The sequence below is a fragment of the Diceros bicornis genome, chromosome 14 (assembly GCF_020826845.1).
Source record: "Diceros bicornis minor isolate mBicDic1 chromosome 14, mDicBic1.mat.cur, whole genome shotgun sequence".
NCBI lineage: Eukaryota > Metazoa > Chordata > Mammalia > Perissodactyla > Rhinocerotidae > Diceros > Diceros bicornis.
This window is the reverse complement of record NC_080753.1, coordinates 30,499,501-30,515,948: the sequence shown is the minus strand read 5'-3', so window position 1 is coordinate 30,515,948 and position 16,448 is coordinate 30,499,501. Positions and strand designations below refer to the sequence as shown.

The 16,448-nt window shown below is 58.6% G+C and overlaps 1 protein-coding gene across 3 annotated transcripts in view; it reads right to left on the bottom strand.

Annotated features, from left to right (window-relative positions):
* GRM4 (glutamate metabotropic receptor 4) overlaps window positions 1-16,448 on the bottom strand; it is a 118,008-nt gene that overhangs the window by 27,394 nt on the left and 74,166 nt on the right. For all 3 annotated transcript variants that reach the window (XM_058554563.1, XM_058554562.1, XM_058554564.1), the window contains exons 4-6: window positions 9,505-9,640; window positions 6,443-6,597; window positions 4,181-4,321 (exon numbers count right to left, since the gene is read on the bottom strand). In XM_058554563.1, the coding sequence (XP_058410546.1) occupies window positions 4,181-4,321; window positions 6,443-6,597; window positions 9,505-9,640 (432 nt within the window). The remainder of the gene's footprint in view (window positions 1-4,180; window positions 4,322-6,442; window positions 6,598-9,504; window positions 9,641-16,448) is intronic.

Sequence of the window (16,448 nt, the reverse complement as noted above, 5' to 3'; positions counted from 1 at the left end):
TGGTGACAGAAGCCCTCTGCGCCCACCACTGGGCAGGCTGGAGGTGCTGAGGAATGAATGTCCTGCAGGAGCAGCCCCAGAGATCGACAGGAGTTGATGTATTCATACCCCAGCTCCCTCACACCGCCAGTGGGATGACTGAAAGGCGTGCTCCTCTGTCCACAGGGCCCCCAGGGGGAGTAAAGCTCCAGCTGGTCACGGTGGTCACCTGCTCGGTATTGCACCCTTCATGGCTGCCTTCCCTCCAGTGTTTCCTGGGGTCCCCTCCCAAATAAACTACTTGCTCTCAAAGCCTTGTCTTGGGGGGCCCTCAACTTGAGACACCCTGGAAGGATGGCATCTTCCCAAGTGTAAGACCCAGGAAGAGCAGGGCCTTGCCAGGCTCTCAGAAGGTCACCAGGCCCAGCCGCTGACCTGGGGCAGGAAGGAATGGCTTTGGCAAAGCAAAGGACGTGTGCAAATCTGTTGGTATCAATGGGCCAGAGTGGGCCAATCCCAGGCCACCAGTGTTGACGGGGCAGGCATCCGGGGAGAAGTGGGTGGGAAGCCAGGCTCTGGAGACACAGTGGGGGGAGGTGGAGAATACCGAGCTGGCTGAGGGCAAAAGAGAGGGGGTCCAAGGCATGGGAGGGAAGGAGCGGGAAAGGCAGGTGGGGCACCAGCTCTAGAGCCAGGCTGTGGGGTGTGAACCCAGCTGTGCAAAGTCTAGTGCCGTGATGTTCTCAAGCTGCCTCAGTGTCCTCTTCTGTAAAATGGGTGCAGCCCCCGTTTTACCGCCTATACCACCCACCCTGGGGATGGTGCCCCTCTCATCCGGTTCCTGCAGCTGACAGACAGAATCAGTACTGACAGACCTGGGCTGTTAATTACCTAATTGCCTGTGAGGCCCATTTCTCCCACCCCCTCTCTACATCAACAACCATTTCATCAGCACCCATCACAGGCATCATTTTTCAGCCAGCGTCTTCAAACACTCTCTCCAAACCTCACAACAACCCACTGAGATAGGGGATGTCTTCCCTATTCTACAGACAAGCTTCTGAGACTCAGAGAGGTTAAGTGACTTGTCCAAGGTCACACAGCAGCGAGAAGGCAGAGTCAGATCCAGACCCTGAGGTGAGTCCCTCCCCTGCCCCTCCCTCCCAGGTGCCTGGTCCAGAGCCAGCACTCCGTGGGGGCCACCCCAGCCCTCCTGGTCTGAGAGACTGGCTCAGCTCACACCTGGGAAGGGCCATGGAGAAGCCAGAGCTGCCTCCCCCACCCAGGGTGGGTCTCAGGTCCCACAAACACTCCCAGCAGCCCCCCTGCTCCTCACCTCACCCAGAGACGGACGGGCTCACCACACCTGACTTGGGGCCACACGAAGACTCTTAACCAGCCTCTGCTGGGGCTTCAGAAGCAGCCAGAAGGGTCCAGGTTAGCTGTAAGGTGCTGTGCTCCACTCCTCCCCCTGACACGCACCCCAGGCTCATTCCAGCCTCTGCTCCTCTGCTCACGCCCTCCCCCTGCCTGCAGTGCATGCCGTCCTCCCTCCCATCACCCCCTTCTCCCTCCGAGCCTGTGGCTCCCACACTTTGCTGCACAGTAGAACCACCTGGGGCGCTTTTAAAACTCGTGATGCCCAGGTTGCGCCCAGCACCAATTCAATCAGAATGTCTGGGGGTGGGAGTCAGGCATCAGTCGTTTTAAAAGATCCCCAGGTGATTCAATGTGAACAAGGTTCGGAACTACTGCTCCCGCCCAAGGTTCCCAGCTCTAAACATACAAAAGATCACCCAGGGAGCCTTCAAAACATCCACAGCCCAGGCCCCACCCCTGAGGTTCTGTTCAATGGGCGTGGGGGTGGGGCCCTGGCAGCGTTTTAAAAGCTCCCAGGTGATTCTAATGCACCGCCAGGCTGCAGAGCCCCCCTTTTACAGTTCACGATGTGCCTCCGAGACACCCCCTGGGCTGGCTCACCAGCAATCCCATTTCTCAGATGAGAAAGCAAAGGCTCAGGGAGGTCACAGAGCTCGCCACAGGCTCACAGTGAAGCCCTACACTCCTCTGAATCCTGCTCTGGCCCTCCCTCCTCCCCCTGCTCTGACGGTCGGCAGGTCAGCACGGTCGGCCCACACACCCACCTCAGGGCTGCTAGAGAGGCGGCCCTCTCCCCTGTTCGCCAGCCAGGGAGATGTCTGCGAATCCTGGCCCGAGGACTGCGAGTCTAGACAGAGCCTACAGGGACTGAGCAAGGCCTTCTCCCCGCCGGCCCCTCCCAGACCAAGGGGCGATGCCAGAAAGCCTCTCGCCCTTGGCAGGCTAGACACCGGGGCCCAGAGGCCCCACTTATCCAACTTTCCCCCACTTCCGGTCTCACCCATCCCCATCCCCAAGCCACGCCTGGTGACCTAGAATCAGGGTGAACATACAGTTTTCCACCCCCACTTGGGCCCTTCTGAGAATTAAAGGGGATGCTCTCAATAGCTACATCAGGAGAAGAGGAGTGAGCATGGTACACGGTCACCCTACCCAGGAGGGCTCAGCCTCCCATGCCCAGCCGCGTTTGCACTTCTGACACTCTGTTGTGATTATTGCCTGATGAAGGCATTTGCTGTGCAGCCTTGGGCAAGTCGCTTGGCCTCTCTGACTCTCCATGTCCTCCTCTATAATATGGGGATCATAAAAGTCCCTAGAGCTGTTGTGAAGGTAAAATGAGATGATGACTTTAAAGTGTCCAGAATACAGTAGACGCATAACAAACAGCGGCATTTATGGTTATCAGCTCACCCAGGAACACAAGCCCCCACATAAGACAAATACATACCTTCTCCCTCAGACATACTGCCTCTTGCACATACAGTCACATACACTGCCACCTACACCCACATATGAATTTGCCCTGGCCACCAGAGGATACCCACAGCCCTAAGCGGCCACGAGTCCCAGCGGCCCCTGACCACCAGGGGGCAGCATGCTCTCCACCACCCACCCACCTCATCACGCTCCCTCCTCCCCTGGCCCTACTGGACCACCTCACTGGCCAGGATTCCATGCAGCGTGTCCCTGCGGCTAGTTCAGTGGCCCCTTGCTCATCTGGCCCTCTGCCACCTGCACCAATCAGTCCAGGAGGATATAAGGGGGAGTTCGTCATCCTTGCATAGGCACCTCTCAGGCTGAGGGGCACCCAATGTCTCTGAGGACGGGTCCTGCCGCAGAGCTGCCCAGACCAAGAGCACACAAGGACCCACACCCGAATGTGTCCGAATGTGGATGCACCAAGATGACTGCCATAAGGGCTGAGGGCCTAGAGCTCAGGCCTGGGTTCAAATCCTGTCTACCACCTTCCCCCTGTGGGAACTCAGTTCCCTTTACTTAGCTTCTCTGAGCCTCTGTCTTCTGATCTGTAAAGCGGACCCATCGGCCCATCCTTCCATGCTCATTCCCTGTCCTTCTCAGGACTCTGCTCAAAGGCTACCTTTGCAGGGAGGCCATCCTCTTTCTTATCTGTTTCATTTGTTCCTACTGCACATTTTCCTTCTGACATACTCAGTATTTACTTATTTATGTTGTTTCCTCATTAGGATAAAAACTCCAGGAGATTTTTGACTTTTGCTCACTGCTATATGCACCGTGCTGAGAAGTGGACCAGGCACGTCCCGGGTGTCAAACTGGTGTTTGCTGAGTGACTGAAGGAACCCCGAGGGGTGAGAGATGGCTCTGTAAGGCGTTCAGACAGGCGAGCTTCAGGACTCACAGGGCAGCTGGGGTCAGGTCAGTTTGTGGGCTCAACTTAGGCACGTCCAGAGGAACCCCAAGGCGGCCATAAGCCGGACGGCTCCTCTGCGGAGACCCAGGAACCCCGTCCCCCACTCGGCCGCGTCACCGAGGGTCCAGACAGCACAGCACCTTCCTCGACCCTAAGCCCTCCCACTCCCAAGACCTCTGGAGTGGGACCGAATCGGCCCTGGTCCCGCCCCTTCATGCCCCGCCCCTAGGGCCCCCAAACTCCGCCCCCAGGCGCAGGCCCATCTCCCCGCCGGCCTGGACCCCTAGAGACTCCTGCCCCTGCAATGCCGGCTGGTAGACCCCCTTCCTCAGCGCTCTCAGCCCTCCCCCCCAAGCCCCGCCCCCCGGAGCCCTCCTGGCCCCGCCCCCAAGGCCGCGTCCAGGCTCCGCTGGCCCGCGCGCACGTGCTCACTGGTGCACTTCCTGACGTGGCTGCCCTTCTTGAGCGCGTGGCGGCTCAGCTTGCAGTGGAAGTTGTCCTCCCAGAACTCGGCAAACCAGATGTTGCGCCGGTTGTTGTCCAGCGTGCGGCTGGAGAAGTAGCGGTCGAAGCCTGGCGGGGAACCAGGACATCAGGGCCTCACGCCCCGGCCTTCCCCAGCCGCCCCCAGCCCTTCCTGCTGCCCCCAGGCTTCGAGATGCTTCCCAGGCGGAGAGAGGAGCACATCCTCTGATCCAGGGCTCAGCCAGAAAAAGAAAACAGGGAGCATTTCATTTCATTCAGAATGAAAAGGGCTGTCGTAAGTCCCAGGGGGGAGCATGTGTAATCTTACAGCTGCGGCCTTTATGGAGAAGTACACGAGGAGGACGCTGCCCTCGCCTTTTAACCACCCAAATGCTAACATCGGGCCTCTTAGAGAATGAGCCACCTGGGGGTCCTGAGATTAGAGCAGAGAGGCTGGGGGGGATGCCCAAACCTAGAAGCACCCTGAGCTCTCTGGTTCTGAAGAGGAGACTGGACCAGAGAGGGCAGGGGATGATCCAGGTCACACAGCAAGACCAGGACCTGGATCTTCTCCCTTCAAGTCCATAACTTCCCCATCACTGACAGACGCAGCCTCCTCCTCCCTGTGCTCCACGGGACTCGCCAAGTCTGCTCTAAGCCCAGAAAACCCCGTCCCAGGGTGGGCAGGCTGGCAGGTGAACAATGCCTTCTCCCTCCTCCCAATGCCCCTTCTGCAAGGAAGACTGTCCCGTGTAATGTGCACAGTTGACTGAGCTGCTGGGGCTGGGCCAGAAGGCCTGCAAGTTCAATGGAGCCGACACCTAGTGGTGAGCTTCCCGCCCATGGCAGGGTCCAGCTAGAGACTAAATGACTGTCAGAGTGTAGGAGAAAGGCTGGCATTTGGGGGACCTGGCCTAGAGCGAGGTCTCTCACCTTTGGCACTATCGACACTTTGGGCCTGATCAGTCTTCGCTGTAGGGGGCTGTCCTGTGCATTGCAGGATGCTGAGCAGCGTCCTTGGCCTCAACCCACTAGATGCCAGTAGCATCTCTCCGCGTCGTGACAACCAAAAATGTCTCCAGACATTGCCAAATGTCCCTTGGGAGTCAAAATCACCCCCAGATGAGAACCACTGCTCTACAGGCTTCTCTAATGTCCCAGAGAGAAAAGGGACTTGTCAGGCAAGTCCTGGGTTCAAATCCCAGCTCTGCCTCTTAATAGCCACTGTATGTCACTTAATCTCTCTGAGCCTTAATGTATTTGTCTACTAAATGTGGTTGCCGGGAACACTAAATGAGCTGTCTGTAAGGGGCCTGGCATGTGTAGGTGCCAATAGCCCAGTCATTGTTACTTTGTGTTTGTTATGGGTTGAAGCTGAGAGGGGTGGTGTGGAAACTTCTGTTGCCTGTGCTCCCTCTGCCTCAGGGTGAATACAGGACACTGCTGTGTGACCTTGAGCAAGTCCCTGCCCTGCTCAGGCCTCAGTCTCTTGGAAAGTTCGGTGGAGGCAGAAGTCTGCAGGCCTCCCCAGCTCCATCAGCGCTGGATTCTATTGAACGGAGCGAGACAGGGTTGAAGGCCCTGGGAGCCTGCCTCCCCCAAGGTGAGATCAGTGAGGGCCTGCCAAATCGAGCCATTTAATGGGAACTTCACGCCTCCCGCACAGCGAGGTTCCGGCCAGAGCAGTCTGTTCTGGCCCAGGGTGACTGTGGGTTCTGCCCCTAGAAGAAGGGATGCTGGGCAGGGCAGGCCCAACCCCAACACCACTCAGGGCTTGCCAGACACAGGCAGGCTCTGCAGGGAGGCCCCTGCCCTCTGGCACTGCACCCTCTTCTTGTAGCTCCCAGCCCCCTTCTGGCAGAGGACTCGCTGCAGACAGAGCGAGGGCCTAGCTCCTCTGCCCCAGATGGGAGAGGGGATGGGAGGGGATGAAGTAGAGTCCTTGATAAATGAGCCTCATGTACAAGCCACATGCCTCCCACACCCAAAATATCTGAGAAGGGAGGAAGAAAGGGCCTGAATCTGGAATCAAAACCTGCTGGGTTGAGTGCGGCCAGAAGGGCCTCCAGGCCACAACCTGAGCACAAAGAGGCTGTGGGCCCAGAAAGAGGAGAGACAGGCTGTAGGAAGACAAGGAGTGGGAGAGGAAGGGGGGCGTGCAGTAAGTAGGACCCGTCAGGGATGACGCTGATAGTGGTGGTGGGTGTCGTCCAGGCCTGCTGGACCTACCTCGGACGGACATCCTCTTGGGGAGGATAGTGACAGCGCCCTCGGCCACCTCCTCCAGGTGCAGCACAGGTGCGATCTTGGAGCCCCAGCTGTCCGAGCCCATCCAGAAGAAGTGGCCCGTCTGGTTGGCCTTCCGTGCCGCCTCCAGCACACGCCTGTGGGGACACACACCAGCCCAGCCCAGCCGTGTCTGCCCACACCACTGCCCCCACCCCGGCCACACCTGCTCAGGGGCCCTTGGCTGACCCCTCCCAGGCCCACACCTGCCCCCCTCACAGCCCGTGCCTGTACCTTAGGCTGTGTCTGGATCCCCCACTGCTGGCCCACATGAGCCCAGGGCCCACAGCTGCCCCAGCACCCACGCCTCTACCTCCAGGCCCACGGTCCCCCCACCCCTGGCCCACAGCTGCCCATATTGCCCACGGCTACCCCTCCCCCATACCTGTACCCCTAGCTCCTGCCTGTCCCCTGGGCTCACCCCTGCCTATAGGCCCAGTGTGCTCCCTTAGACCCACTCCTATCCCCTAGGGCCACATCTGTCCCTGCAAAGACCACACCTGTGTTCCTAGGTCCGCACCTGCCCCATGTCTGACTCAGGCCCCCAGAACTACACCTGGCCTGCCGATGTCTTCACAAGCTCATGCCACCCCGGCCCTAAGCCCACAGCCACATCCCCTGGCCCCTTGGCCCCTTTATATCCACTGTCACACACATACCCCCTTACTCCTCTGCCCTCGCTCCCCTGCCAGCAGTGCCCTCTCCACCCCACCTCCTTCTGGGCCCGAAGTCCAGGTTCTTCAAAGAGCTGTTCCCCACACCCTGCCCGGATGGATGAAAGGCTGTGTGGCAGCCAGGTGCTCACCCGGCTCCCCAGTCCTACTGTGACACTGGTTTTAATCAAATCAGGGACCCTGGAGCCCGGCACAGGGCCGAGCCCACAGGAGGCGCTCAGTCAATACTTAAGGGATGCACAAACTAAGTTCTAGGGCGAGACTAGAGCGTAGAGGAGGCAAGCATCCTACTCCCAATCACACAGCAAGTGAGAGGCCAGGATATTAGAAAATGGCCAGGCCCCTCCCATGGGCCAGGGCCAGCAGACCCCGGGCTTGGGGCTGACTGCTGGGCCTGTGCAGGAGGCGGCCAGCTGGGGCAGGACAGCCCGGGGCTGCCAGGGCAAAACATGTTTCCAGGCCCCAGAGCCTGCACCTTCCCTCCTCCATCATCTCCCGACTCTCACATTCCAGGACCCCCAACCAGCTGCAGCCCCCCCAGGGCACACTGATCGCAGGTGGGGCTGCTCTCAGAACCCACGCCGCAGCCCTATTAATACCCGGCTGCATCCGACCAGCCAGAGATGACCAGAGCTCCCCACCCTCCATCCCGCAGAGTCACCTGGGTTATTTTTACCTCTGTTTGCTTCTGAAAATGCATGTGGATTTCCAGAAACGCCCCCCCGCCTCCCGCCACACTTCCTGTAGCCGCTTGAGGAGTCAGGCTAAGGCCCTTCCCCCGCTCCCCCAGGGCCTCTTCTCTGGGACACTGGACCCAGCACCTTCGTCCTCCCCTCCCGGCTCAGGGTCCATCTGAGCTGAGCAGGAGGCCTGGAGTGGGCGCATATCTGGGTGGGGTGGGGACCTGACTAATGCTGGGCTTCGGGCGGTGGGGGGTGTGCAGGGACTGGTGACTAAATTGAGCAAAGAGAACCCAGAAGGAGCCCCTCCAGCCCCAGGAGCTGGCTGACGTGTGGCAACAGGAACATCCAGAGACAGAATTTAGGGGACTGTAAGCTTCGAGGGGTCAGGAGCAGCCTCTGAGCTCAGCTCACAGGGGTCAGATGGACTCTAAGGACTCCCCCTCCCTGGTCTTTCTCGGCCTGAGACACATCCATTAGAGCTGGTCCTTTTGGCTTTGGAGGCCTAACGATCTTCCAGAACCTGCCCCTCTGTCCCTGCTGGGACCTGACAATGTCTCCTGGGGGGAAATCTGTTTTGCTGCAACTCAGGAGTCCAGGATGGGGTCTTTACCAAGTGAGAAAAGGTGTTGGAAAGAATGGGACCCAGAGTGGACGCTGGTTAGTGATGGGGAGGGAGCCATGCAGGGGGAGCAGACAGGCAGCCTTGGCTGGCCCAGTGGGCAGGGGAGGCTTGAGGGCACCCCAGGCTCTGACAGCTCAGACCACATCTGCTGTCTCACCCTCCTCTGCAAATGCAGGGCTGTGTCTCCCTCAGACTGGGGCATCTCGAGGCCTGGCCCATCTTGCCCTGACATCCAGTCTCAGATGGTAGCAAGGGAAAAGGCAGAAAGAAGGCAAGTGGGTTACAAGGGGCACTTGGGGTCATCTTTTAAGTGCATCCAAGTTTCTTACTCAGCCCCCAGGGGCAGACGTGCAGAGGTGGGCTGGCCCAGGGTTTCTGCACTGCAGAGTCTTGGCACCCAGAGGCCACCTGCTCCCACTCTGCAGATGCAGAGACTGAGGCCCAGGGAGGGGACAGTACTGCCCACAGTGAGTGTGTGCCCAAGCCAGGACTAGAACCACAGCCCAGGCCTCTTCCCACTACTCTGAGCTCTCCAAAGAAGGGCGGGAGGGGCTGCATTGAGCACCTACTGCATGCCAGACTCTGCTCTAATGCACATTCCTGCATTCAATTCTCAAACAACACTATTAGGCAGGCATTATTAGCTCCTTTTTTTCAAGCAGAAAAGAGAGGCCCAGAGAGGTTGAGAAACTTGCTTCAGGTCACACAGCTAGTAGGAGAAAGAGCAGGGTTAGAACCTAGGTGCTCTGGCCCCAAGCCCATGGTCTTAGCCCCTTTGTTAAAGCACCTGCTCACCATGCCTGATTGGTAGAATGGATGCAGGAAACGGAGGGGTAAGGAGAGGGGTGCCCATTAGCAGTAGCCTGTGCCCTAGGCTGAGGGGTCTCCCAGCCCACGCACTCACTCATCCAGCCCACCTCTCTGGATCCCAGGATGGGGGTCAGCTTGTCTAAGAGGGTCTCCAGCAAGACCAGTGGCTCTCCCCACGCCTGGCTCCCAACCCCCGCCGCTGCCGCCTGCCCTCACCTGATGTCATCCTCATTAGCAAAGATGATGACAGCCCTGGCGTTCGAGGTCTCCAGGAGGCGCCGGATGATCTTGTCAAACTCCCCGGGCTTAGGCTCCCGCGGTATCTTCACCGACTGGGCGATGCACACGCCCCCTGCAGGAAGGGCACCAGTCAGCCTGGAGCCGGCAGAGGAGCCGGTTCTCTCCTCCTCACCTCCAACACACAGTCACTCCAGGAGATGGAGGCTGGGGGCTGCCTGAGGTCCCCCAGCCTGAGTCCTAGCCCCTGGATCCTGATCTCTGAGCACGGGCTGTGCAGTCAGAACAGCCACAGTGCAAATTTTCATTCTACCACTCACTAGCTGGGTGACCCTGGACATGTCACTTAAGTCTTCTGTGCCTCAGTTTCCCCATATATAAAAGAGGCTGCTAGCAAAAGGCAACACGGCATCATGTTTAGGAGCTAGACTGCCTAGGTTCAAATCTCGGCTCTGCTCCTTACTGCTGTGTGACCTCAGGGCAGTTATTATACCTCTCTGTGCCTCAAATACATCATCTATAAAGTGAAGGTAATAATACTACCTACTTCATAGGGTTGTTATAAAGCTAAGCGAGTTAAAGCATATAAGTACAATAATATCTGGCACATAGTAAGGGCTTAGTAAGTGTTGGTTATTTCATTGTAACCACCTCATAAGGTTTTTGGGAGGAGTAAGTCTGAGATGAGAGGAAATTGTCCACCCTGGGCCATTAGTGCCCCCATACCCACACCCACACCCACCTCCCGGGGCTCTTGTCCCCAGGCCTTTGCTCGTCAGCAGGCCCCTTGGTGAGAGGAGCATGCGTGGCTGCTGACTATACCACGCATCCCAGGCAGCGACACTGCAAAGCCACCTACAGGGATCATCCAGGTCTTCCCAGCTTCCTTTCCAGGCACCTACAGGCCCCTTGGGGTGTAGGCTCGCCAGCTCCCACCATATGCCCAGGCCCAGCAGGGTACCTTGACACACACCCCCCATCTTATTCGTGGTCAGATTTCCGGCAGGGAGCCCAAGAGAGCCCGGGAAGGCCATTCTAATGGGAGGGCTTCAGCTGGAGTGGCCAGAGGAGCTGATTGGGGTCAGGGGGCTTTGGGGGCCCTCCTGTCTCTCTTTCTTCTCTGGCCCACCGTCTACCTGCCTGAGTCCTGGACGAGGGGACAGAGACCAGGCCTCCTGCCTCTTGAGCTCACTGCCCTGTAGAAGCCCGGCCCCAAGCCTGCGGGAGCATCCAGGATGCCGTCCATACACCGTGGGGCCAGGGTTCACACCCAGAAACCCTGGGAGCACGTCAGCCTTCACCCAGCCAGTTCCTGGCCTCAGACGTGTCTCTCGGTGCTGGCGGGAGAAGGCGTCATTCACGTATTTAAATCCCACTGGTCTCCTGGTACAAAAGCATTGCAGGCCACTGTTGCTATCATCAACCGAATTTGACAGATGAGGAAACTGAGGCTCAGAGAAGAGAAGTGGCTTGCCCAAAGCCACGCAGTTCCCTGCCTCACTGGGGTACAGAGTGGGGAGCCTCCAGGGAGTAAGGCCCCCAGGGCCCCTGATGGCAGAGCCAGGGCTCAGTTGATGGAAAAGCATGAGGGATTATTCTTAATGAAGCCAGCGCCTTTATCTAAGACTGTCACCTCCTCTGGGTCCCACTCAAGGGTCTCAGCCCAGCCCCACCCCAAACAGGATCCCAGCCAATGCCTTAAACCATCCGCCTTGGCTGGGCACCCCTATGCCTCCAAATGGCCTCTCGGCCCAGGCCAGGGCCACCTGAGGCTTCTGCACCTTAGATCATATACCTCTGGGTGGGAGTCTGGGGTGCAAGGGGCTCAGGGTGCAGGGAGATGCAACCCACCCACCAGTCCCCCTGGGAAAGTTGCCAACACCCAGCTCCACCCAAGGAGGGGCCTCTACCCACGGGCGGAGTGGTGCAACCAGGGAAGGCTGCCCACAGGCAGTGACAGTGAGCTGAGTCTTAGAAGAAGGAGGTGTAAGCAGCCAGGTGGTGGGGCATTTTGGGGAGAATAAGATACGCTCACTAGAAGCGGGGCTGCTCTGTGCCAGGCATCTGCCAAGCGTGGGGCCAGGCAACACACACGCACTCTCACATCCCTGCCCCGGGAAGCAGATCCCCTGGTTCTCTGGAGCAGGCACGGCAGCCGTGCCCTCTGCCCCTACCCTGACCAGCACCCACTCCCTTACTTTCTGCCTCTTCCAGGCAGGCCAAGCTCCTCAAGTCTCTCCCAAGACACCCACAGAAGTCCCAAGCACTGGAAAAAAGCACGTTACCAGGAGTTCATAGGGAAAGGACAGAAGGAGGGAGGGTCCTTGGGCAAGACTGGGCCCCTCCAGGCCCGAGTTGCAGAGAGCCAAGGGGACCCAGCCTGCTGCCCACAGCGCACTAAGGCGGCCAGGCAGGCCCTCAGCTCCCAGCTAAACCCTCCATATGGTTCCTTTCCAGTTAGAAAGTGGGCCAATCGCCATGTTTCTGCCCCTATCTGGGGAGACAGATGGACAAGAGGAGGAGGCTGGACGGGGGGTGAGGAGGAGCCGCCTGGCTCCGGGAGGAGGGGGCCCAGGGGCAGAGGGGAGGGAGGCAGGCGATGGGAGGTAACTTCTCCAACAGGGAGAAACTCTGAGATTAAGTAAGATTTCTGGGCGATGCTCCCCTAAGAGGTTCCTTGAGATGGGCCCGCCTGACACCCCAGGCACATCTTGCATGAGTGGTTTCGCTGGTGGAAGAAGAATCAGGTGACCGCAGCTCCGTCAGCTAGAGGATGAGCGAGTCACAGGTACTTGAGATGAGGGCGTGGCCTGAGCAGGAGGTGATAAGCAATGATCTTTTTTTTTTTTTTTTTGAGGAAGATCAACCCTGAGCTAACATCTGTTGCCAATCCTCCTCTTTTTGCTGAGGAAGATTGGCCCTGGGCTAACATCCATGCCCATCTTCCTCTACTTTATATGGGACGCCACCACAGCATGGCTTGACAAGCCGTGCGTCGGTCCACGCCCGGGATCTGAGCCTCCGAACCCTGGGCCGCCGAAGCAGAGCACACACACTCAACCACTACGCCACCGGGCCAGCCCCAGCATGTGATATTCTTACAACCACAAGGTGGGGGGGCTGGAGGGGAGTTGGGGGTTTATGCAGAGCTCAATAACACTAATGAACATTGATGGAGCGTCCAATGCATGTTGAATATTATTCTGCAAATTTTACATGGATCCACTCATCTGAGGTCAGTATTATCAGTATGGCTCCAATATAGAGATGAGGAAACTGAGGCACCGGGAGTTTAAGTGGCTTTCCCAAGGTCACGCAGATAGGGGCAGAGCGGGGGTTTGAAGGCAGGCCGTCTGGCTCCCGCGGCCACCCCTTCGGCCAGTCCAGTGTGTCATGACTGAGGCCACATGGGGAAAGGGTTGGGCTCTGGGAGCATCGGGGGCCCGTGAGCATGGGCATGTCTGGGCTCAGCGCCTGCCCTGGAGTAAGCGCCCACCCTGGTGTCACTGTCCCCAGGGTGAGAAACCAAGTGCCCACGGGGCCCCTTTGCATCCCTGCCCGATGGTCAGCATCGCTGCTGGGGGACCCCAGAGCACTCACCAGGGGCTCTCCTGGGGTGACACAAGCTCCCAAGAATGAGTGGCACAGCGTCTGCCTCAACTGCCCTCCTGGCCCCCTGCCACGGCCAGAGAGGACTGGAGTGGCCCGAGAGGACCCAGCGTTTACTGAGCACCCACTGCATGCCTGGCGCTCAATGAACCCTCACACACCTGGGGGCAGGTGCTAATAGCCCCATCTTACGGACGAGGAAACTGAGGCTCAGAGGTGCTAAGTGGCCTGACAGAGGTCACACAGCCAGTGAGTGGAACTATAAGCCGGGGCTGCACCCAGAGCCTCTCTCGGGCAGAGAAAGGGAAGGCCTGGGCACTGGGTCTCTGTTAACGCCCATCTTGTGCAGCCCCTCCCACCCCTAGAAAGACCCCTAGTCGCACACCAAGCCCACCAGCCCTCCCAGATCCAGGCCCTGCCGCTGCAGCTCTGTCACTGTGGGGATGGTGGCTAACACTCCCTGGGACGCCAGGGAGTCCAGGGAGGGGGCACTTCTCCGCACCCTACTCCTTTCCCCCACAGTCTCTCTCATTGGATAAAATAAGAATCCATGAGTCCACACTGATAGTCACATAACCGAATTAAACCTGAGTAGCAAGGAGCCCACTCCCTAACTCTGGGCAGAGGCTGGAACCCTCCACTGCCCCCAGGCTCCAGGCGCAGGCTCATAAGAAGGGTGGAGGCGTGGGGGAGTCTGGGGTTCCCCACGGCCCCTGACACCCTCCTGGGTCCCCTTTGGCAGGCCCCTCACTCCACACCCTTGGCGAGCCCCCAGCCCCCAGGTGAGCCCCCAGCTGTCTGGTGCCTGCTTCATGCCTCACTGCCCACCAGGCCAGTGCCTCCACTCGCGGGGCAAGAGGCAGGAAGCCACAGCCACTTGCCAAGAACATTTGAGCACACGGGCGGTAGGGACCTCAGAAACCTCCTGGCCCAAGCTGGACTGAGAGAAAGGAGACTGAGGCCAAAGAGGGCAGTGCTTTGCCCAGGGGCACAGAGCAGCTGGGGCAGAGCCCACCTCCAGATGAGGCCCCCGCCACTGCGCCAGGGCGTTTAGAATCCAGGCCAGCTCTCTGCTTCCCACCTGCTTGTCGCATTGTAAGCTGAGCCAACCAAACTAAACCCCGCAGTGAGTGCCGGGGCATCCCCACACCTCCCTGGACCCCACCAACCCGCCCACCTCTCCCAGCTCTCCAACTCCCACTCTGGCCCTGCAGGAGTGCCCAGCCCACCCCTAGTGGCCCCGAGGCTGCCCATCTCCACAACTGTGCTGTCCCGCCTGTCTAAACTGACTGGTCATCCCTCAAGGCCCCGCCTCTGCTACAAGAAAGCTGGGCCATCTGATGGAGGAGTGTCCATTAGAGCGCTCTGGAGACCACGCTGATGTCTAGTGAAGCTGAGCGTGCCAAGTGCCCACGGGCCAGCGCGGCCCCTTCCTCATCCCTGCCCAGAGAGGCCCGCACACGGGCATCAGGAGACGAGCGTGAAGCCGCGCACCGCAGCGCTGACTGAAACAGCAAAACAACGGAAGCAACCTAAATATTTTCCCACAGAGGAATGGATGAACTGTGGTGTGTTCGTACAATGTAGTTAAGAGTAATAAAACAGCTCTCATGGATCAGCATGACCGGATCCTGAAAACTTAAAGCTGACTGAGAAAGCAAACGCAGTATGATCCGTCCCATTTATGTAGAATTTAAAGACCACATACGATAAGGTTTATTATATGTGGACACACGTATATCTCAGCAAAAGTGGCATGAAGGCAGGAGACTTTGTCTGTTGCATTCATTGGATTCTCCCCAGTGCTTAGAACAGCGCCTGGCACACAGCAGGTGCTCAATAAATGCTCGCTGAATGGCTAAACAAGGACAAGAAGGGAACCGCCACGTTCAGAGTCGTGGTTACTCAAGGGAGGGAAGGAGAGGAACACGACTGAGGAGGGCTCCATGGACAGGCTTCCGGGCAATCCACATTTTATTTCTGTAAAAACTAATCACAAGCAAATATGACAAAATGTGAATGCTTGGTGAATCTGGACCCAGAACCCAGGCCAGAGAGAACTTTCAGACATGAGTGACAGCGAAGGGATTCCAGTCCTCACACACCAGGGCACACCCAAGCCTCCCCCGCTCCCACCCCATGCATCTGTGAAATGGGGCCACGCGGCTACACCCGGCCCAGGGGCATCCACAGTGCACCAGAGGGGAGGCACGAGGGGAGCCCGTCCGCCGCTGCCCTTTTCCTCCCAGCCGTCTGGCTCCTGGAATCCTATCTCCCACTGGCGCAGGGTTTCAGCCCACCCCTGGTGCGAGCTGGAACCCTGCGCCTCCCCCTGGGCTCCAGGCTCCTGCCCTGACTTGAATGTGATATAGAGACTCCACCAGTGAAACTTGATCTCCGTCTCCTGCTGTATTTGTGGTCTCTGCGCCCTTTCCATTTGTGGTCTGGTGACCTTTCCCGATGTCCAGCCGATGTGTGTGTGTCAGTGTCTGCCTCCAACTGCACCCACCCAGGCAGGGCTGGGTCTGCGTGTTCGTTTGTTCATTCATTCATTCATTCGAGAAGTGCCCTGCTCAGTTCCTGGCACAATAAGTCCTTAAGAAACGATAGCAAGTAGGACCCCTTCCTTGGGAGCTCAGAGTCTAGCTACGGAAGCAAGACCAGAAGGCAGAGCAGTTGGCCCGAGGAGAAGCGCGAGAGGACAGTGCTCCTGGCCAGCGGGAGCACACCAGGGGCAGAGGAAGGTCCCCGGGGGCCAGCCCCACTGCGCACTTCCCCAGACACCACACATTCAACAACAGCCCTGCCCCATCTACCACCGCTTTTCCTTCCCTGGTCAACAAGCGTTTACTGCCCGCCTATGATGCGCCTGTACGGTTCAGATGCTGGGATGGAGCCGTGAGGACAGAGCCCTGCTCCCACGCAGCTCACATCACCAGGCAGGAGTGACGGAGAACATCTGGGAGTCAGGGCAGCGGAGGAAACTAGCAGGGTGACATGAAGGAAGGAGGCTTGGGACTGCAGCCCCTCTCTCCACCTGGTTTCGTCCCACAGGATAGGAGGCTCAGGCCGGGCCGCGCAGCTGAAGGCAGATTTGGACGCTGCTCTGACTTGTCTCTAGGAGCTGCTGCCTTGCCTAAGAGCCAGGAACTGGAAACACTTTGGACTTGTAAATCCCACCCTCCAGTGAGGGCTCACTGCCAAAATGACCTCGCTTCTCTGTCCCCACTGCCTGGGACTGTCTGCCCCTGGCTCCCTCCATCAGCACAGATAATCCGGGGAGCCTGCTGGAGGGCTGGCACACAGACACCTGC